Below are 22,729 nucleotides of genomic sequence, written 5' to 3' on the forward strand. Positions count from 1 at the left end.
AAGAGACCAACATGGCATGTTTTCTAAAATGTATTGATTTGAGTAATCATAGAGTAAGATGTGTAAGTGAGAAAAAAGAGAGAAAGCCTACTAACAAAAACAGAGAAGAAAAGAAAAAAATAAGGGGGGACGCAATGTGCGCTCCCAGGCTGATTCCCCAGGATAGTTAATTTGCGGCTGACAGTGGTCGGGCCGTAATGAACAGGTACTTGTCAGAGCCGCCACAGTTGTTTTGGGCTCTCTGTCAGATGCAGCAGCTGGGGTTCAAAGGTCACATGAAGAGTGTATTCAGCTGGGTATTGCCAGACAGACGGCTGTCATGTCCCTCTCCCGCAGATCCAAAATGGAGAACGCAAAGCTTACGCCTTGAAAAGCAAGGAACTGACAGGGCCAACCAAAGGGGTCATCTTTCTCGAAATAGACGTGATTTATAACATTGTAAGTCCCACTCTCTTTTTCTCGCTTGCTTTTTTCTTGCGGTTTTTCACTTCTTTATCTGCTTCTCCCGGGCTGTCTGTCCCCGTCCTTGTTCTCTCTTTTAATTACTGAAGACTCCCCTTTCCTCAGCCTTTTATTTGTGCGTCTGTGTACCGCTGTGTGTGTCCGTCCGCCATTTTAGGCGGGAGTGTGAGAGAGCGTCACATGGTGTGGTGTGGTGTGGAGTGGAGTGTGTGAAATGGAGGGATGTCTTGATATATGATTAGATCGTTAATGTGATCACGGTCACATCTCGAACTCGATGGTGGACTGTTACATTCAATTAGTTTATATGTTGCAGGTCAAAGCCGGCATGCGAACTTTGATTCCCATCGAGCAGAAATACATCGAAGAGGAGCCGCGGGTGTCCAAACAGGTAACAAGAGCGCTTTAATCACACCTTTGTTGAAGACATTCGTAAAATCCGCCCCAACACCAGTCGTAGACGGCAGCATCTTTCTCCTCGTCTTCTCCCTCTCTCTAGCTCTCTCTCCTTGTCTCTTCTGGAGGTGCTGAATAGAAATGTCAAGCTGTCAACGCTGGGGGTGCATAAGTAGATTGGCCATCCTTTAGTTTGGACCTCAGTGGTTCTTCTGCTGTGCTTCTTTTTGTCACCCTGTTCAATGTCTCCCCCCCATCCCTGACAAAGAGCTGAATTGTAGGGGTTGTCCCAAATCAGACCTGTCACTGAGACACTGCTTGGGACACACACACACACACACACACACACAGAGACACACTCTATCTGTCAACGCAATAAAGCGCTGCTAGAAAGTGCCCACTCTGCACTTTTCGGTGTGAATTTGCCCCCCATCCAAACTGTTTGTGAGCGAGACGAGAAAGGCTTGAACGGCGAGGGCAACATATCAAATCTATCTCCACAAGATTTACTTTTTCTTCTCGATACTGTCCCCTTCATAACCGTTGAAGCTCATTTTGTCGAACATCTCAGACATATTTTATTCTTTAGTAGCTTGATATTGTATTTCACCTCACATGTACTCTGATTAGTCCCAAATGAAAAACAAAATTGCCTACTTTAAAGGCATGGCCCGAATCCTACACTTCACCACAGTAAATGTGGATAGTTACCATGATCAAAGCCGTAGCATTATAAAGCCATTATGCGACCAGGAGCGTTTGATCTTCCTGTGAGCACAGGAAGCAGCGGTCATTTGCAGTTCACCCGCTCTCCCAGAAACACAAAAAAGGCAATTTTTACCAAAGGCGTGACACAAAAAAATCAATAATTCGTTTTATGCTCCTACAAAATCGAAAATTGATACGGTTTGGGTTTCTCTTATTCACTGGATTATTTCGCTCTAGTAATATATATTTGGTGTTATGCCTTAACAACATGCCCTAAAGTAGTTTCTCTTACTAACTGTTGAAAGTCAATTATTTTAGTATTTTTGGTTTTTGGTAACACTTTTCAATAAGGTGTCATGTTTTAACATTAGTTAATTAACTACTTAATTAACATATTAATATTAACTAACATGAACTATATATTTGATACCGTATCTGTTCATTTTTGTTAATTTAGGTAATTAAAATGCAGTTTTTTTCATGTTACGTCACAGTGCATTAACTAATGTTTACAAAAACAACTTTTGATTGTAATAAATGCAACTAAAAATACAATTAATTAATAGCAACTAATGTAGTTAACTTATTGTATAATAATTGAAAATAAATAATGTCTACAATTAATGATGATTATTATACAGACCACAGTTCAAATTTTGGAGGTTGGTAGTAATCTTTCAAATGTTTCCTCTTATGTTTTCTCTCAAGATTACATTTATTTGATCAAAAAATGTAGTAAAAACGGTAATATTGTGACATATTACAATTGAACTATTTTAGTACACTTTAAAATGTAAATTATTCCTGTGATGGCACTTACTCATTTATTTCAATGTTGAAAAAAAGTTGTGCTCCTTAATGTTGTTGTGGGTAAAGATTGTTCCTTGGTAAACAGAAAGTTCATACAAACAGCATTCATTCATAAAAGTCTTTTATAACATTATAAATGATCTTTGCTTTCACTTTTGATCAATTTCATGCATCCTTGCTGAATAAAAGCATTAATTTCTTTCAAAATATTTGAACAGTAGTGAATGAAGTATAAAGAATACATAACGGAATTGTCCTTATTTTTGAAATCATTGGGAATCAATGTGATTGTGAAATGCTGTCTGTTGTTCTGACACTCAGATGCTGCTGCAGAACTTCAACAGAATGAGGCGCTGTATCATGTTACTGATCAATGCTGGCTGCTATATCAACAGCTGCTTTGAGTGGGAGTCTCCTCAGAGGAGCATCTGTGCCTTTCTGGTAAGGACCAGTATGCATTCAACCACACCAACAGTCACACACTGCAGCTCCAGAATGTATTTGGACACATTTATGTTGTTTGACCACTATATAATTTCATCAAGTTAGAGCTAAAATAATATATATATATATATATATATATACAGTATTAACATATTGGCTAAGTTTATGCAACCGGCCACTATATATATTTTGACCAGTACCGGTCAAAAAGTTTGGAAAAAATATCATTTTTTATGTTTTTGAAAGATGCCTCTAATGCTCATCAAGCCTGCATTTATTTGATCAAAAATACTGTAAAAACAGTAATATTGTGAAATATTATTACAATTTAACATAATGTTTTTCTTTATTTTAATATATTTTAAAATATTATTTATTTCTGTGATGCAATGCTAAATTTTCATCTGTCATTACTCTGGTCTTCAGTGTCACATGATCATTAAAAAATAATTATAGTATGCTTATTTGATTTTCAAGTTTTTTTAATGTTGGAAAAAGTTGTGCTGCTTGATATGTTTTTGCATTCTGTGATGCTTTTTTTCAGAATTCATTAATGAATAAATGTTTTAAAGAATAGCATTTATTCAATATAGAAATACTTTCTAACAATATAAATCTTTACTATCACTTTTTATCAATTTAACACATATGCTAAATAAACGTATTCATTTATTGAAAAAAAATGGTATGGTGTTTTGTTAGAAAAGATTTCCATTTGAAATAAATGCTGTTCTTTTATTTCATCAGACACCTGAAAAAAGTATGCAGTTTATAAAAATATATATATCAAAAATGATCAAAAACTGTTTCCAGCATTGATAATAAATCAGCAATTTTATAATCATGTGACACTGAAGTTTGGATGGCTGATGAAAGTTCAGCTTTGCATTTACATCTCGTTTGTAGCAGATCATAACAGCAAAAGGGTTTTTTGCTAAGTATTAAAGTTGCTTGCCACAAAGGGGTTGAATAATTTTGAAACTGCAGAAGTCATTTGGGGAAACCACTTGAAACATTTGTTGTGTTGGGCTATTTCAAATACTGTTTGATTTGTTCTTTGCAAACAGCTGAAAGTCTTTATATTTTCCTAATAAAGCTGATTTGCAATGGGTGTTGAATCATATCAATTACAACTTTATAGAATATCAGAGCATTGAATATGTGAGGAGTTTGGTTCCAAAACGTGATAAACAACATTTAAAAAACTAAAATAAAAATGAGTTACCGTAAAAATCAGTATTGCATCTGGTCGGTATTGAAAAGGACATTTTTCATTTTACGTAAAATGCGATATTCACCATATTATTCTGTCATGATTTCTCCCTTTCTTTCCAAACCGTGACAAATGGCGGTCTCCCTTCACTGCAGAATGTGGTACATCCGCTCAACCAATCACAGTGCACCATTTCACGCATTGTAAACAGTTTTGAATACACCCGGCATCTTCTTTGTACTTTGCGATCAACAAACAAACAAAAAATTTATATTTTTAATGACATTTATGAGCCTGTGGTGGTTTCTGCAGTGGGGAAGAAATTTAAGCCATTGAAATCTAATCATTTATGTGAGGAGATTAAGAAGATGAGGCACCCGGATGGAGGAAAAATGCCGGCTGTTGCTTGTTCTCACACGACAGCATCAAACTTCTGTCACGCTGACACATTGACCCTAGGGGATCTTTTGAGAAAACTTTAAATTGTTTTAGTCAAAGTCAACAAAAACTGTTCAAAAAAGTTAAAAAAGTTCAGCAACCGGTGACATCCGGCTGATTGAATGCATTTTTAGTCCAGTGCCTGTATAAGATTAGTATTGACCAAGTTCAGAGGCTGTCATATGTGGATCAACTTACTTTGTTGTGTATTTTCAACAGTTTCAATATGAAAAATATTACTTTTTGATTCAATGGATTAAATGCTTTTTTTTTAAAAAGTGTCATGGATTTATTGAAGAAAATATCAGTTTTTATAATAAATCTTTAAAAATCTAAATCTGGATTAGATTTTTTTTATGTTATTAAAACCTAAAGATGCTATGTGAAAGTTTGAAACAGAAAATATTGGTTTTCATCTTGCCACTTTCTTGGTAAAGAAAACACAATTTTACTCAATCAAATAGATTTATCACGTTTTGGAACCAAACTCTTCATGTATTGGATAACAAAATACCAGAGTAGAATCTAGCTAGTCACTTTTCTGAGGCATTTTTGCAACCAATTGATTCCAAGGTCATTTTAGGATATGTATGAAGTAAGTTCTCCATAGTTCACACGTATCCTCCTAGAGTAACCAGAGTTCATCACATTAACTATGAAAATGATCCTCTAGCATTTAACAACTAGAAAGTGTCCAGATATCTTCATTTTTTGATCAGTATCTATTATAATTTGAAACTTATTTTTAGTGAAATATATTGCTTCAAAAGTGCATTTCTTCTTTAAAATCTTTCTTAAAAAGCATTGCCACTTTGCTTGATATTTTGTTTCTAATGCAGTGATTTTTCATTTTAAGTGTATCTTGAGTGCTCAAATACTTCAACATGATAGTGTGACAGGTTCTGTGGTGATCGATCGGTTTACGTGTCGTGCACACGTTTCTCATCTCCACTTCTGTTGTGTTGAAGATGTCCAGAATTTTGCCCATTTGTCTTTGACAGTCTCCAGCACTCCTCTCAGTACACTCCTTCTCTCGGGCGTTGTAGTCGTCTGAATTCACGAGCATCTCTTTCACCTTCAGATTGTAATTGGACAGTTGAACCTTCATAAAAAGGACACCCTTTCTGAGTGGGCCGTGTGACTAAATGCTAGCACAGGACACGTTGGCTAATGTTTGCCTGCGATGCTGCCTAATTTGCTGTAGGCCCTGTCTGTTTCAGGACTCGCGTGTCTTTAAGTGTCGCTGGGTTGGCCATTAACATTTGCTGCTTGACACATTTTAATTTAAGTACACTTCCGAAAGAGGGCACATGCGTGAGTGGAGGGACAGCTGTATCGATCAGCTAACATTTTAGTTGTACATTTATTTTTCTTTTTTCTTCATGGATGTCGGGGGAAAAACACATCAATGAAAATGTCAGAGGAAGAAATGTCAAGAGATTTGAGGAGAGTAAAAACAATTACATTACATTTGTTCTTTATGTTCAAATGCTATTATAAAAATTATTATGCAGTCACATTCGGTTCAATATGTCTGACCTGAACTACAAAAGTAAAAAAAAAAAAAAAAAAAAACATTAATAATTATAATAACAAAAGTTGTTGTTTTGCGAATTGCCTTCATAGCTGTCTTAATAGCGGTAATGTTATTCTTTGCACTCTCTAAAACTACCTCCTTAAGAGCTCTCTTAATCATCACACTGATTTCTTTCTTTATCACCAGCCATCTGGTTCAGGTGAGCCTTCACTGCTGCGCTGAGACACACATCTGTGCCGTTCTGTCAGCCGCTGACAGTTGTAAGCCAAAAGAATACAATAGTCAGACACCGGCTGAGGTGATTTCGCATTCACGACTTGCAGAACCTCCGGTGCTTGCCACACAAAGGTTAGCCAAAGCAAAGGGGCTGTTTGCGACGCGCAGATAAAACCAGCTGCGAGCGGCGGCGGGAAGCGTTGTGATTTGCTATTCTGGTATTTTTAGGTCTGTGCCTTTTTGACATTTTAGAGTTTTTGTTTTTAGCTTAGGTTTTGAGGTTGTATTGGTGTTTTTGTTGATGTTGTTGGGATTTTGTTGCAAAAACTCTTCCAAAGATTTCTTTTTGTTTTGTTTGCTGGTGCTCTAAATACTAAGTGTGTAACTGTTAACCTTGTCTTGGATCCTAGTTTAAAATGCCAAGACATAAGTAAGCCATATATATATAAAATATATATAGGGCTGTCAAACGATTAATCGTGATTAATCGCATCCAAAATTAAAGTTTGTGTTTATATAATACATGTGGGTACACTGTGTATAATTATTTTGTATGTGTATATATATATATATATATATATATATATATATATATATATATAAATACACATGCATGCATGTATATTTAAGAAAAAAAATATTATTTAAATATAAAATATTTATATTTATATATAATATAAATTATATATAAATCTATATATTGTATATACATGAAAATATTTCTTAAATATATATACAAGCATGTGTGTGTATTTATAAATATAAAATAATTATACACAGTGCGCCCACATATATTATGTAAAAAAAAACTTTTATTTTGGATGCGATTAATCGTTTGACAGCCCTAATATATGTATATATATATATATATATATATATATATATATATATATATATATATATATATATATATATATATATTCAAAACAGACTTATTCCAAAAATCATTCCAATTTATTCCAAAAATCCAGCAAAATACTGAAACAATTGGCAGACTCAGATTGTTCTCTAAGTTAGAGCTACGGCTTTTGTTATGGGATTTAAAGGGATAGTTCTCCCAAAAATAAAACATAAAAATCATCAATTATGCACCCTCATGTTCTTCCAAACCTGTGAGACTTTTGTTCATTTTGTTCAAACACAAATGAAAATATTTTATATAAAATCTGAGAGATTTTAGTCCCTCGTTTGAAATCTTCAGAAAATTTGGACAAAACTGCTAAATTCATATGGATTCATTTTGCAAATTCTTTATGAACCTTTTGAGGCAACAAAGTGGTAGTTGCGTAGACTGTCAATGGAGGGACAGAAATCTTTCAGATTTCATCACAAATATCTTAATGTGTTTCAAAGATGAACGACATGAAGGTGAGTAAATGCTTTCGCTTGGATAAAATCAAATAGATGTTTAAAACGAAATCAAATTTACATGCTACTTGATGTTAGAGATAAATGCAGCGTGCGTGAAAATGCTAACATCAGTTGTTTGATATTCTGTTTGGTGAAATTCATTAGGGATGTGTAAGAAAACACTGTAGGTGTTCTTTCATCACTCAAAGTGTTATTTCCCTAACTATAAGTAAGCCATTTATCCTTTCAAAACATTCTTTTTTTTGTCTGTGCATCCAGACCAACTTGACACAACCAACCAATGACATTAGTTTGATGACCAATGGCCGACAGTTCTCATTTTTCATGCGTGTAAACTTTTGTAAACCCTACATTTATGATCACACACGTATTCAACAGTGTCTGGCCATTGAAGACGACACAGCTCATGGAATATGCACAATGGACAAAGCTCGGAGAGTATGCGTGTGTGTGTGTGCATGGGCTCGTTCAAGTGCGCGTGGGTGTCCGCGTGAGTGTTTGTGTGCGTCTGTCTCCCCTCTCCACAAACACCTGTAAGCTGAGCGTTTGCGCTGGGTGAATATGGCCCATTGTTCTGGCTGGCAGAGTGGTGCTCATAAAGACCGCTCTGTGCCAGCCCTCCCCGCGCACCACTCTACCCCTCCAGCTCCTTATTGCTCCCGCACCGACTCTTCCTCCAAACAAATTTGCCGTAACTCTACCTGCAATTTGGCCTTGAATTGGGAGCAAATAGAACAGGTATTGTGTGTCGTGGGGAATAAGAGTGGCGTGTGTGTGTAGAGGGTAAGGAGAGGGAGATATATTGGAAGGGGAGAGGTAAGGAAATGATACCCGGCTCTTTTATGTGGGGTAAAGTAGGACTCTTATCAGTGGGAGCACCCAGACAAGAGAGCTACTACTACAGGAAACTGGAGCAGCCTTCACCTGCTTTGCATTTAGATAAAAAAAAAAGGACAGGAAAAGAGAAACAAATGCTCCGGTGTGTGTCTTCACGATTACAACCCACTGTGTTCTACAAGGTGGCACATTTCTGCTCTGTGTCACCTGTCAGCCGACAGGTCTGAGAAGGGGTTTCTATTTTATGTGACCTTCTTTAGAGTATATATATATATATATATAAAAAATGCTGGGTTGGTTTAACTCAATTTTGGGTCAAATATGGACAAACCCAGCTGTTGGGTTACGTTTTTAAATTGCATTTTTAATCCAACGTTTGGGTTTGTCCATTTTTGACCCAAAATTGAGTTTCAAAAACACAAAATTGTTAAGTGTATATTAAATTCAACTTAATCTTGTAATATAACAACAGTGATTTAAAATAAAATAAAATACGGTGGAAGTCTATGAGCCCCATATTGCCTCATAGATTTTTGGATTTCTGTCTGTTTTTTCCCCCTGAAATTATTTAAATGTGTTTTCTGTTGAAAATGTATGTATTTTCTTTTGAAAATGTATATATATATATATATATGATTATAATTTATGCTGTTGTTTGAAGTAAATGCAGTTGCAAAGATTCTGTTGATAGACCTAAAGTTATGAAAGCTAACACCAACTGTAAACAAAAACAATGTTTTAATCACCGGTCCATAGCGAAGACTTTATGATTTAGCATTTATTATAAGATTGCTCTTTTTTTCAAGATGTTTGTAATTAGATTTAGATGAACTCATACTGGGTCTAAAAGACCAACGAACGAAATAGTTTCATAACATGCCAGAAGATGGCAGTGCGGCATCACTCAATCCAAACATCCCCACCTAACGAAATCAAGCCAAAAAGCAGATGAGTTATTGACGTCCATAATCAGCCTCTCATTTGGCATATTTCTACCCACCATTGGCACTATTTAAAATAATCAACACAATGTGATGACTTCATTTCTGAAGTCCAAGTACAGGGGCTGTTGTAGGCTGTGTTGGTAACACACTTTTAATGTGCTAATTCTCAAATGCCTGCTCTGAAGTGCTCATCCTGCACTCCACAACACAAAGTGCCAAAATGATATTGAAATTGGCTGCCAAAACGTGTCCGTCCTCCATTCCAAAAATCCAGCGAGATGCTGAAACACTTGGCCGATTCAGATTGTTCTCCCAGTTAGAGCAACGGCTTTTGTTAAGGGACTTAATCTCAAGTGATTTCGCTTGCATAAAATCAAACAGATATTTAAAATGAAATCAAATTTGCATGCTACTTCATGTTGAAAATGAAAATATCACTTACTGAAATATCATTTAGTTGTTTGATATTACACTTAGTGAAATTCATTAGGGAAGTGCAAGAAAACACACTTTGTGTAGGAATTCTTTTATCATGTTTCATATTCAATGGTTTTCTTTTAATTTTATACATGAAAAGTATTTTTTTCATTTATTCTAAAATCCTCATTTTAAGGGGGTGTGGGTAATTCATGTAGTAGATGTTCTGAAAACATTTTCTTCTACTTGAATGAAAAAAAAAAAAGAAATCTTCTTGGTCTCCTGTATCGACTGTGATGTCCTTGTATTTTTTTTTATTTTTTTTGTTGAAGATTCCTTGCTGTCGTGTTATATTACACCGAACCAAAGCTAAATTCGAATAGATATTGATGGTAACAGCGATAGTGATTTGTGGATTTCTTTTGGTGCTTTTTGTAGATTAATGGACTGACAGGAAATCGCATTTCAGATTCAGTTTAATGAATAGATGTCATGGTCTATATTAGGTTACTGTTGGTCCTGAGGCTCGCTGAATCATTGTAAGATGGGATCCGTGCAGGTGTAGAGGTTACAGTACGTGCCCTGAACAGAACACCGCAGCACTGAAGTACAGAAACTCAGGCGGGGGAAATGGGAAATCGAACGCCGTTGCTCCGGAATGGCCGCCGAAGTCGCTGAGCTGATTGTGAATACCTGGATGCGCTCTCACAAAGCCTCTTGTTGCATGTTCGCAGATTCGGTTTCTTCCTTTCCTCTCTTTCCTTTCGGTCTGCTTTTGGGGTCCGTGGCCCTTCCCTCCCTGGGAAGGGCTCTCAGCGGGGGGGGACTGGGGGTGATGTGAGTGTCTGGGCTGGAAGAATGGCCTCAGTACTCTGGGCATCTCTGTGTGAAAGAGAGAAGGGTCACTTCTAAGCAGACGAGGTGTCGGCTAACATCATCTGTCAATCAGACTCTGGCCCTCAGCTAGAATAACCAAACTTTAGAGATGGTGTCCAGCGACAGGTTAAGGAACCACCAGGCATATGAAAACAAGATGGACGCCGCGGAGTAGAGACAAAGAATTGGGTTTTCTTTGTAACCGATAGATTTATAAACCGACTCCCTTAGTTTGGTTTTAAAGTCCAATAAGTGTTTTTTTTGTAATTTACAATTTTATTGAGTCAGAGGCCAAAGAAATACGAAAAAATCTGTCAAAGTATGTTGAAGGCTGGTCTTGTATATTTTACATGTTTTTAGTAGTAAATTAAGTCATGATTTTATGAATGCACAGATGGAAGATATTAATTCGATGTGAGGGAATTTTAATTGCTTTGTCTGAAAAAAAATATATTTTGCCCTAATTAATGGGACACACTACAGATGTTTTGCTGCATTTTGCAAGAAATGAGTTTGCTCCATAGGAGCAGGTACTAAAATACCAAATGTTAAAAATAACATAATTTGCATTTTTAATTGTATTGATCCATTGCTTTCTGCTTTGTTTAAATGCAGCATTTGTATTCATTTCTTCAATAAGTATTTGAGGTGTTAATGAGCTGGTAGTTAGACAAGGAACATTTAGAAAGTGGTCATTTAAAGATAACATTTAAACCAGTGTTGATATTATGTGTTTTTCTTTCCTCATTGCAATGTTCAGTGTGTGCGCATTGGGTAACGGGGCTGTAATGGAGAGCGTGGAGGCCACGGAAATACATCTGACCTGTTTCTGCAAGATTCAGAGATTTTCCACTGCACTGCGTGTGTGCGTGTGTGTATGTGTTTCAGGTTCACCCTACGTTATGGGGACACAATTTCCCCACAAATATGACAATATCCAAAATCTAAGCTTATAAATCATATGCTGAAAATGTAAAAATGCAGAAAGTTTTCTATGATGGGTAGGTTTTATTATAGGTTTAGGGTTAGGGGATATAATATAGCTTTTGCATAGTATAAAAATCATTATGTCTGTGGAAGGTTCCTAGAAAACATGGAAATTCAATGTGTGTGTGTGGATAATTTAATGTTATGTAAACTTACTGAATGTAACAAGTTCTTAGTGGTGTCTCTATGTATATGTAAGAGTTTTTGGATGTGAAGAGTCTTGTTTTGAGTGCATTTCATGTACAAGGATACATATTTCTTGTATTAGAGATGTAAAAAAAAAAAACATCAACCATTGTATCTATTCACCCAGTTGCAGGATGCATTTTAGAAACGTCCTAAAACCTTAATACCATCACTCAATTTCAAGTTCAATCTTTTTGTATTGAGCTGACTTGACAGGTCATAAGCCTTCTCGACCTGGCAGATTTGTGAAAAATAATCATCGTGTTACTGTTATGTATTACTGGTTGTCAGGTGTTCTTATATGACACAAAATACATTTAGATGTTAAGAAATTAAATTGAGAGATTTTCTAGCATTTTTTTTTAAAAAGTGTGTGTATATACGTATATATATATATATATATATATATATATATATATATATATATGGTACACTAAATCACTAATGTGGGTCTATATGTTTTTGAAAAACTAGTTTTGAATCCTGTCAAATGAATGATTGTTGACATGTTTTATAAATGCATCTTCAGAATGATGTTCTTTCCTTTTGTCTGTTCCCTCTTTCTGTAGCTTTTCGTTGTGGTGGTGTGGAATTTTGAGCTCTATATGGTCCCGCTCGTTCTGTTGATGCTGCTGACCTGGAACTACGTTCTCATTGCTTCAGGGAAGGACACGAGACAGGGAGATGTGGTGAGTTCTGTCGCACTTTGACCTGCAGCTCTAGTACATTTGAATGCAACCTCTCCACTTTCTGTATTTAGGATTTTTGAGAATTAAAAAAAAGCTATTTGAATTCCCATTCAGCTCTCACAAAAGGACTTTTGAAAGTGATTGTTTTTCTAAATACGGAAAAAGTGGGAACTCAAGCATTTCTGTCGCACTCCAAGCTGTTTATTTAATTAAATATTTTAATTAAAAAGTGTCACCACTGATTTTTTTTAATCATGTATACACGTATGTTTAGAAAGTGTCAAAATGCTCAGCAGCACTCCCATAACAGCACTGCTTAGATTTTTTTTTTTGTCTTTATAAACTGCCGTTTGACTGAATGCGTGGGCTTAAATCATCAATAGAATACAAATATAAAGAGAGCTCACCTTGAAGTGAATTGAATAGAATCGATTTTATACCAGTGTAGATTTTTGAAAGTTGATAAGTTTGAGGACGTGATACGGTAATTGAACAAAAGCTTTGGACTTCTGGACCCAAGATAGATAGTAAATTAATTGTAGATCATTATTTCAGGGTGCACATATACGTTTTTACCAGGAATAGTCCTATATATTATATATATCTGAAATATCTAGGATATTGAGTAAATGGGACAAGCATGTGAACTCATTTTTTTTTTCTGAGTGTCCTGAATATAAGCAATCAAAGTTTCACTGTTTTAGGGTCTCTGTTATTTTTTTTTTAATAATCTCATACGTATGAGACACTTTTTGTCAACTTTTGCAAAGAACAGAGACCGTAAAAAAGTAGCAAGAACCGATAAACCTTTAGAAAGTGTCTGTACACTAATTATGGTGTCCTATAGATGGCGACATTGTTTGCAAAAACTCTGTTAATACATTTATTTTTTTATGTTGTAAATACTGATACACTTTTTTTTCACACCTGCTTTTACATAGAAATCGATAAATTATAAAGCAATAGAAACTAAAAACATAATGTTACGCATATATTGTATGACATGGAAAGGTCTTATTATGAAAGTATTATATTCTGTTTCTTATTTTTATTTATTATACTGTAATATAATGGGGTTGCATGTCGTGAGATAATGGAAAGCAAGCAAAACTGGTTTATCTTAAAATAAATACAATTATACATACTATTTATATATACTATTTTATATATTTGTATTGTGTATTTCAGTACAATAGGCTACTTTTTATATATAATGAGCTTGAGCTTGTATGATGGTCCAGTGCGGTGGTTTTTCTTTTCTTTTCTTTTCTTTTTTCTTCCACTGCTTTGAGCCAGTTGGGCCAGAAGTTAGAGATTCAAAACTAGGTAATGGGTCAAAGGTGATAGTGTCAGGACCTGTGGATTTAAAACACATGAGAGGGCTGGAGTCCGGGGTAACGCCTTTAACCCGTTATTCCACCCTCTTCAACAGGCCATTGTTCTGCATTTTGACGACTGTAACCATAACACACGGGCTGGTGAGAGCAAGAAAGTTCAGAAACAGTAAACACACACACATGTTTTCCATTAGCCTGAAACTCACTGATGAGCCTGAGCTTGGACACTGTTTCCCTGCACTTTACTATGAACTTAAGGGGAAGGAATTTAGGTGTCTTTAAATGTGTGTTTGTGTAATGATATTATTGTTATTCATCTTTTTCAATTGCTATATTTTTATAATGATATACACTTAAAAGAATAGTGACATTTGTCACTTACAGCTTAAAGCTACCTTATCTTGAAGCAATGCAGCAGCTTAGATAAACCCATACTTTCTGAGTTTACAATTTCTGCTTTATTTTCATAAATACACACTCAGAGGACTGATGTATTTTTGAAAGGACTAATATCCACCCAGTGAATATGTCCCATTCATGTTTTCATCACTATAGTAGAGATGCTAGTGCTCCCTGTACCTGGCAGGATGTCATTTCAGATAACTCTAACTGTAGCTCTGCACTAATCCTGCTGACACTTAAATATAGGCTGCGGGGTTCTACCAGTCCAAGCAGGTTTTTTTTTTTTTTTTTTTTTTTTTTACAGAGACAGACAGAAATGAGAAACGGAGATGCTGCCCAGCCTACACGGAAAGACTTTCTATGAAACTTTTCCAAGTGTTTGCATGACATCTGGCTATCAGCATTGCGAGTTTTTGTATTGTGGTGTAGCGCGCCTTATACTCAGAGCGCTGTTGTTGAACGTGTGCTCAAATATCATGTGCGCACACAGATGGATAGTAAAAGTGAGACTCTACCTGCATATGTAGGCATAAACACATCTTCCCACTTTTTGTGATAGACTTTTCAGCCACAGTTATTATCACTTTCTCTTCCTGGGAAGGACTGAATAGAAAATATATACAGTACATTTTTGATTACAATTACAGTACATCACAGACTCGCATATTATTGTTATTTAATAATTATAATAATTTGGATTTTTTTCATACACGCACTGTAAAAAATGTTGAAAAAATTGAAAAAATTGAATTTGAAAAAAATTGTTGCTTTAACTTAAAAAAATGAAGTAACCTGGTTGCATTAAAATTTTAAGTTCATTGAAATTGAAAAATTGAGTTAATACAATGAAGGAGATAAATTATATAACTACATAAATTATTTAAGTTGATTTGACAAAATAAAAAAATGTTGTGATTACAAATCATGAAAATATTTTTTTTTTACAGCGTGTATCACAGATAAAATAATTGCAACTCATCCCAACTCGGCTCATTAAATAAATAAATAAATAATAATATATATATATTCAATAATAATTCTGTATATTTACCATTGTCCCGGATAATCGAATTCTCACATAGCTGGGCTAATTTCCTGTCACTTGTATCGTGGCTCCTTTCTTCTGGCTTAATGAAATCATTTCAGTTAAAAATCAATATTTCATGGCCTTTATTTATCTGGTAGGAAGCTGTCATTGTCACAGAAAAGTAGCCGGTTATTATAGCAAAACAACCTTCCTCAGACTGACCGTACATTATCCCTTGTTTGTTGTATCTCTGATGTCCACAGCTAGTATGTTCTGGGAAAACAGGGACCCACTTTTAGCTGTCACATTTCTTGAAGGGACTTGTTACCTCTAGATGTGACATGCCAGCTCAACTCTTAACCTGTAGACAGCTGACCCCTGACTCTCGTATTCTTTTGCTGTTCTCTGCCTGCCACCCTTCCACCAGATACCTGACCTCGCTGTCACGGCCTGTTATTGTTAAAGATCCTTTTTACCATCTGGAATGGCTGTGCTCTAAACACTAGACTACACTACCAAACCGTTGTTTCAAATCAACAGAATGGGAGAAGCTTACGTAGCTGCTGCGTTGTGCCACGATGTTGGTTTTTGTGTCAGAGTGAATAGACAATAGAAAAATAAACACGGGTTTAGATGCGAGACAAAGGGATGTGACTTTTGAACTACGCCTGTCGATCAACAGCATGTGATTGAAAGCTACGATTTCTAAAGCGCCATTCTGCTTCTTCCCTAAACAAAAGCAGCTGCGCTGCTGCAGAGAAAGAGACCCCTACTGGTAGGGAGTGCAAATGCATATATCCTAACCTGAAGGTAAGGGAGCACTGACACCGTTAGCCGAGCCTTTTTGACAGCAGCTGTCAGTGGCTAGCCCACCTCCTGCAGAGAGGCTGTACTCTCCACCCTAACACCACCCCTCACCTACGTTTGTTTGGGAGACCTGGAAGCATTCGAGGGGGGGCTTCAGTGTGGCCGCTCAGGCTCAGTCAAGCATTGGACAGCTCAGTGTGAACGGAGGAGAATGAAGCCCATGGCTGGCCCTCGAAGACCCGGGCTGCTGAATTCACTGGCCTGGAAAACAGTTTACCAGATGTTTTGAAGGTGTTAATTATAGCATATACTGTCAGAGCTGGAGGAACATAGTGACGTCTCTTTCACCGCCTCAAGCGCAATTAAGCATTCGAGGTTCTTTCTCAGCAACCTTGTCAGTGGTGGGAGAGAGGATCTTAATTGTCAGGGTTACTCTCACCGTGTCCTCTAGCAAGCTCGCGGTTTCTCCATTTTCCTCTCACGCATTTTAAAAGGTTAATAATTTTTCATAGCCTGTTTTTTTTTTGGTGAACATTGCAGCATACTTAAACAAACTCTAAATCAATGGTTTCTCAACCTTTTTTACTGAAAACATTAAAGTCATCCTTTGACCCTTTACTTGGAAGTTGCTCTAAACCCTAAATATTAAACTTAGTAACTCATCCTGCACAGTTTATGCTATGGACATGAATGATATGCAGTTTGTTTTGGAGTGACGTGATATTTTTTTTTATTTCCAAGTGATTGGACATTTTACTTAACGAATGATAACATTTATGAAACATCACAAAAGACTTACATTAAAGTCCCCGTGAAATCAAAATTGAACCTATTTACTTTGTTAGCGCATATTACTACTCTTGTGGTGAACAATTAATCCGTGCAAGTAAAAATATATAAAAAAAAATGTTTTACCTTGGTAATCTTTAATCAAAATCGGAAAAGTTACTTCCGGTCTGGAACGATTTCTTTTTCTGATGACGTAGGTTTCACAGTTTGGGTGGGGAAACGCTTAACCACTCCCCTCAAACCGTTAGTTTACCATGCGCGAGAGATGGAGAGGAGGAGCGCTAGAGTAAAACCCTGCCCTCTGTTCAATATTCCGTTTCACTTAGAAATACGTCACTGGAGAAAAATCGTTTGCAACTTCCGGTTCACGGGGACTTTAAAGAAGGGAGCATGGACATGGGATGGACTCTACTGACTTCGGTAACACTTTAGAATACGGTTCCTTCGTTAATGAATAACGACACAAGAACTAATGAGTAACACAATATTAACAATCTAGTAACTATGATTAACTAACAAGAAACTCTGATTAACGAACTAGTAAGTAATAGCGCACAGACGAAAGTGGTAGTTCACTATTAACTAATCAATAACTACTATTTTTAATACTTCCCAGAGAACTACTGAAAAAGTTTATTAACAATCTAGTAACTACTAGTAACTAAAAGAAATTCTTATTAACGAATTAGTAAGTAATAGCTCACAGATGAAAGTGTTACTAGATACTTCTGTGGGAATTACTAATTATTTGGATTTGTATTATAAAGTGAAGATCCTTGGAACTAACTAGTAATTACTCAAGTGTTACTAAAGACATTTTCTAAAAGTATACTAAAGTTCACCAAAAATCTCAAACGGTTGCACAAATCATGACTAGATCATGAAGTAACACTTGAGTAATTACTAGTTAGTTCCAATGATCTTCACTTTATAATACGGATCCAAATAATTAGTAAGTAATAGCTCACAGATGAAAGTGTTACTAGATACTTCTGTGGGAATTGCTAATTATTTGGATCCGTATTATAAAGTGAAGATCATTGGAACTAACTAGTAATTACTCAAGTGTTACTTCATGATCTAGTCATGATTTGTGCAACCGTTTGAGATTTTTGGTGAACTTTAGTATACTTTTTTGAAAATGTCTTTAGTAACACTTGAGTAATTACTAGTTAGTTCCAAGGATCTTCACTTTATAATACGAATCCAAATAATTAGTAATTCCCACAGAAGTATCTAGTAACACTTTCATCTGTGAGCTATTACTTACGAATTCGTTAATAAGAATTTCTTTTAGTTAATAGTAGTTACTAGATTGTTAATAAACTTTTTCAGTAGTTCTCTTGGAAGTATTAAAAAAATAGTAGTTATTGATTAGTTAATAGTGAACTACCACATTCGTCTGTGCGCTATTACTTACTAGTTCGTTAATCAGAGTTTCTTGTTAGTTAATCATAGTTACTAGATTGTTAATGTTGTGTTACTCATTAGTTCTTGTGTAGTTATTCATTAACGAAGGAACCGTATTCTAAAGTGTTACCCTGACTTCTTATTGACTACCTATCAACCATGCTTAAGCAAACGCCTTAGCAAACACCTAGCAGCAACCGAGAATATCCTATCAATTGCTAGCAACATGCTAAAACGACTAAGAGCACATTAGCAAACACATAGCAACATCTTGGTATCCACCCAGCTCATCATACTGTAGCATCATGGCAATTTTCATGGGACCAATAACATTTTTTTTAGAAAGTGAATAATAGAAAAATTTTGCCTTATTCAATGATATATTTCTTGATCATTTTCAGTGTTTTAATTCATAATTTGAATTGTTTTGCTTTTGTGTGTCTTTATCTACCAGCTCTTGAATCTATAGTTTTCAGCCAGAGCTGGACAATAACATTGAATAAAAACATTTAACTATCATCTGAATAAAAGTTTATTTTACATTTTGTTTCAGGTTAGAGATGTTTTAGAGAACAAAGTCGCTCATTTAATGTTACAAAATTAAAGAGATCCTAATGTAAATGAATTAGTGAAAAAAAAAAAACATTCGTCCATATTTTGATGTACATGTGGATTATTGGAAGAAAAAAAAATCGTCTCAGAAAAAAACAAAAAACAAAAAAAAAAAAACACTTGTACTCAGATCTGCCTCCAGCCAATCAACATCTAATGGCTAGACTGTCCAGCCAAGTTTTCAGTTGATTGGAAGGAAGGGGCGGGGTTTAAGCTGACTAAATGATTGGCGAAGTGCAACACACATCACCAGAGAGAAATCTGTTATTTCACCGGATAATCCAGTTATGACATTCTGGTTAAAAATTCAAGGTAAAAAGTAGTGAATTTAAATAGGGTGAATTTACATTTCATACAAACTTTAAAGGTGAAACGTGTGAACAAAGCATGGCATTAAATGTTAAACTACCTTTTTCCCTATCCAATTCAAATGACTTCTCAACGAGTGCAAACACTGCTTTCATTGCAAAATGCTGCCAGTGGAGGATAAATTACACTTCACCTTTAGTTTAATCTTTTTGTAAACATATGAAGACCGACTAGATCAAACCTATAGCTGTTTGTTCTCTAGTCAACTTTTGCTTATTTCCATAAAATGAAACGGAGAGCAAGTTTGCAAATAAACTTTTTCTAACCTTTTGTTTTGTCTGGTTTGAGTAGTGTTTTGTCTTTTTCTTCCGGTGTGTGTAATTTGAAAAACAAACAGCCCTGGATGGAGCTTCATGAATAAAGGATACGCTGGTACAGGTGGGCTGCTGTGGCGGGAAACGAAGGCCTGTCAAGCCCACCTCCTGTGTCAATCACGAAACGACAACATAAAGAGAACCAGAGCAAGAGTCTGTCTGCCAGCCATGCTCCTAGAGGCGCTTCATGGTAGAGCTTGTCTTACTCTCAGGCTGGTGTTTCAGCTGCGGGCTCAACAGGGACAACAAAAAAGCAAGAAGTGTGACGGCAGGGCCAGGAGAGGATGAGGAAGAGTGAGAAGAGGAGCCGAGAGGTGCTCTAGGCCTTTAATCCACCTCAGTGGTACCACCTCTTCCAGCGCCGTGCCCCCGTTAGCGAGACAGCGCTTCACCCGCGCCTGGCAGACACGTCTCCGCTCCTCCGTGCCAGCCCCTGACAGGTGACAAAATCAAAAGGTCACGTCACTTTGAACTGGCAGCGTTTGTTGCCCTGCTGATTTCCCCCGTGCCGCCGCGGCTCGCAGGCGAGGTTGGAGGCGAGGCGGGGAGCGACTTTGGCAGCTCCTGAACTTCATCTTTGTGAACTTTTGTACCCGTGATTTTGCTAACAACACTGCAGAGCTGTGTGATTTTTTTTTGGTTTTTTTTGTGTGTCACGGCTGCCGTCGCCATTGTTGACGCAGGCTTGTCTCGGGAAGCCGGGTTTATTTACAGAACAAAAAGCCAGAGTGTTTTTCTGGGTCCTGTGGGTTCGGTGCTGCTGCGGATTACAGTGGAACTCGAGCTGTGGGACTGACGACCCCGCTGACTCTGGATACGCGTGACCCTGGCGATTCCTCTTGACGGCCCGTGTGCCCTGTAAAGCTCAGCCCCAAAGAGACGTACTGGCTGCTCCGTCCCTCTCCCACACATCCCAGCTATTATTTTGCCCATTGTCCTCACATTTGAATCGGGACCGCTCTTATTGAAACCTAATACTTCACACAAACAGAGTTTCTACTATCGCCAGCGGTCGTACTCTTTGACTCGAGCCCCTACAGAGGTCAGACCACAGTCAGCCAGTGCTGGCAAAAACTCAAGCCCTCCCTCTGACCAGCAGGGCTCTGACAGCCTGTGAAGAGGCTGTTTGGGCTCGATGTGCTCCGGCGAGAGCCCTTATCAGCCTTCCAGGCCTGGGCTCTCCCGGGCCTCTCGTCCACACGCGGCATACAAAGCAGGGCCAGCCCCTGAGCAGCTGGAGACGCTAGAGATGTCTCACATTTCAAAGAAGAGCTGGAGGAGGGGAGAGCGCAAGAGCTGAGAGGCAAGAGAAAAAAAAATGAAAGCGCATATCTTCATGTTGGATGGCTTGTCTAGCTAGGGCGTCTATTCCCAGCGCACCTGTCACAGGGAAGGTTAGAATTAAAGGTGCAGATAGCAGGGCTCTTCCTCCACTGATGGCAGAAAGCTAGAGAAAGTGCATTAACTCGCCAGGATGGATGTCACGTCGCTGGTCTGGAGATGGTGCTGCTGCTAACCGAAAGGCCAAACAATGGACTTAAAGTCTGGATCTGATGCTATTTCAGTCTGGATTTATGTCTGCAAGTGAGACATATTGACTGTCGAACCTCCGAGTTGAAGCTGTCGTAGGTTTGCTGGAAGTTCAACTTCCTCCAAGTTCTTTTTCCCAACGTATGACCTCTGGCTAACCTTGCACTGGAACTACATCGCTCTCCTAGTCGATCCGTGCGCTATTAAACTTCCGCGAAACACCATCGTTGTAGTCTCCTCGCAGCACTGCGTGTATCTATCCTGAACCCTCCTTTTGTTTCTGCCGCGGGCTGCATTTACATAAGAGGCTTATAGCCATACACTCTCTCTTTTAGACAAGACAAAGGAACAAAAGCTATTGTTTGCTAAGTAACAATTTTTGGATGTCACAAAAAAAAAAAAACTGATGAAATGCAATGAGCCAAAAATAAATAAATAATAAATTCATCAAAAAGATGTATTCCTTCCCGATAGCTTTCTGGTGTTTTCATATGCCCGAGTTGTCGTATGTAAATACACACATGACCTTGAAGCTTTGATGCGGGATTGACAAGAGGAACCACAAGAAGAGAAATAATGATCTATGTCTTTTCAGTCCTCCAGCAAAAAAAAAACAAAAAAAAAAACAGACATGATACACACTCCTCTGGGCTCCTGTGAGCCACGGAGGCCAAATATAATGTTTTCAGTTGACCGAGATAAACTCTTTATTTGTGTGCCAACATATCGTCTGATTATTTTGGTGTCTAGAGTTCTGATTAACAAGCCAATGAGATCTGAATAATTAATGCTGCCAAATTACCAGATCACACAAGAAGGTTTTTTTTTTTCTGTTTGTGAGTAAAACATATGTGGCATATTTTATATTTTATAAACTAGACGGATGCACTTTTCCAAGAGTAAATAAATGTGACGTAAATGTAATTTAGTGAAGATCTAGGTGGTTTATGAAGTGGTTGCTTTCTAGTCTTAATCAGAAGATCCCACTTCTATGACATTCTTTATGAATGTAAATTCAATAAGTGCAACATGTTCCTGGATTAAAATCTTCATTGATCCTGGATCAAAATTCCAATCCAATTAGGATTGGTGGACAAGTTTACGGTTTATGTCAAATTTAGCCTTACAACCAGGTTTAGGTGCTTCTAGATTAGTGTTATTCAGTTGTCATTTCTAATAAATGATTTGTGGGATAAGTTATGGGTAGGTTTAGGGGGCCTTAACTCATTTTAAAATAGCATATGGTACAAACAGATGTACACACTGACATAGAAACTGACTTGATATACTGTATGTGTGCATTCATCTACATTCACCTATAGTTCAATTGTGCCTTTCACACAGCTAAACGATTAGTTGCCCTCTATCTTGCTCTCAATATTCTCAGCATCACTCTATTCATCATTTTTTTTTTCTGGTTCTTCTGGGAGAATCAAGTAGCCTGCAGCATTTCTCGAGGTCATGGGCATACGGCTCTTTGTGTGCTTGAGTTAAGGATGAAAACCTGAAGGGGTTTTGAAGGGACCATTGTTGGCCTGGATCTGGTCCAATGAAGCACATAGTTAACGTTCTATGTCATCAGCCTCCCTTTGCCAAAGGCT

The 22,729-nt window shown here is 37.1% G+C and overlaps 1 protein-coding gene across 8 annotated transcripts in view; it reads left to right on the top strand.

Annotated features, from left to right (window-relative positions):
* mctp1a (multiple C2 domains, transmembrane 1a) overlaps positions 1-22,729 on the top strand; it is a 205,849-nt gene that overhangs the window by 129,594 nt on the left and 53,526 nt on the right. For all 8 annotated transcript variants that reach the window (XM_089130115.1, XM_089130118.1, XM_039662314.2 and 5 more), the window contains 4 exons: positions 337-438; positions 779-853; positions 2,698-2,817; positions 12,412-12,531. In XM_089130115.1, coding sequence (XP_088986241.1) covers positions 337-438; positions 779-853; positions 2,698-2,817; positions 12,412-12,531 — 417 coding nt within the window. The remainder of the gene's footprint in view (positions 1-336; positions 439-778; positions 854-2,697; positions 2,818-12,411; positions 12,532-22,729) is intronic.

This window comes from Pimephales promelas, chromosome 4 (assembly GCF_988280905.1).
Source record: "Pimephales promelas chromosome 4, fPimPro1.hap1.1, whole genome shotgun sequence".
NCBI lineage: Eukaryota > Metazoa > Chordata > Actinopteri > Cypriniformes > Leuciscidae > Pimephales > Pimephales promelas.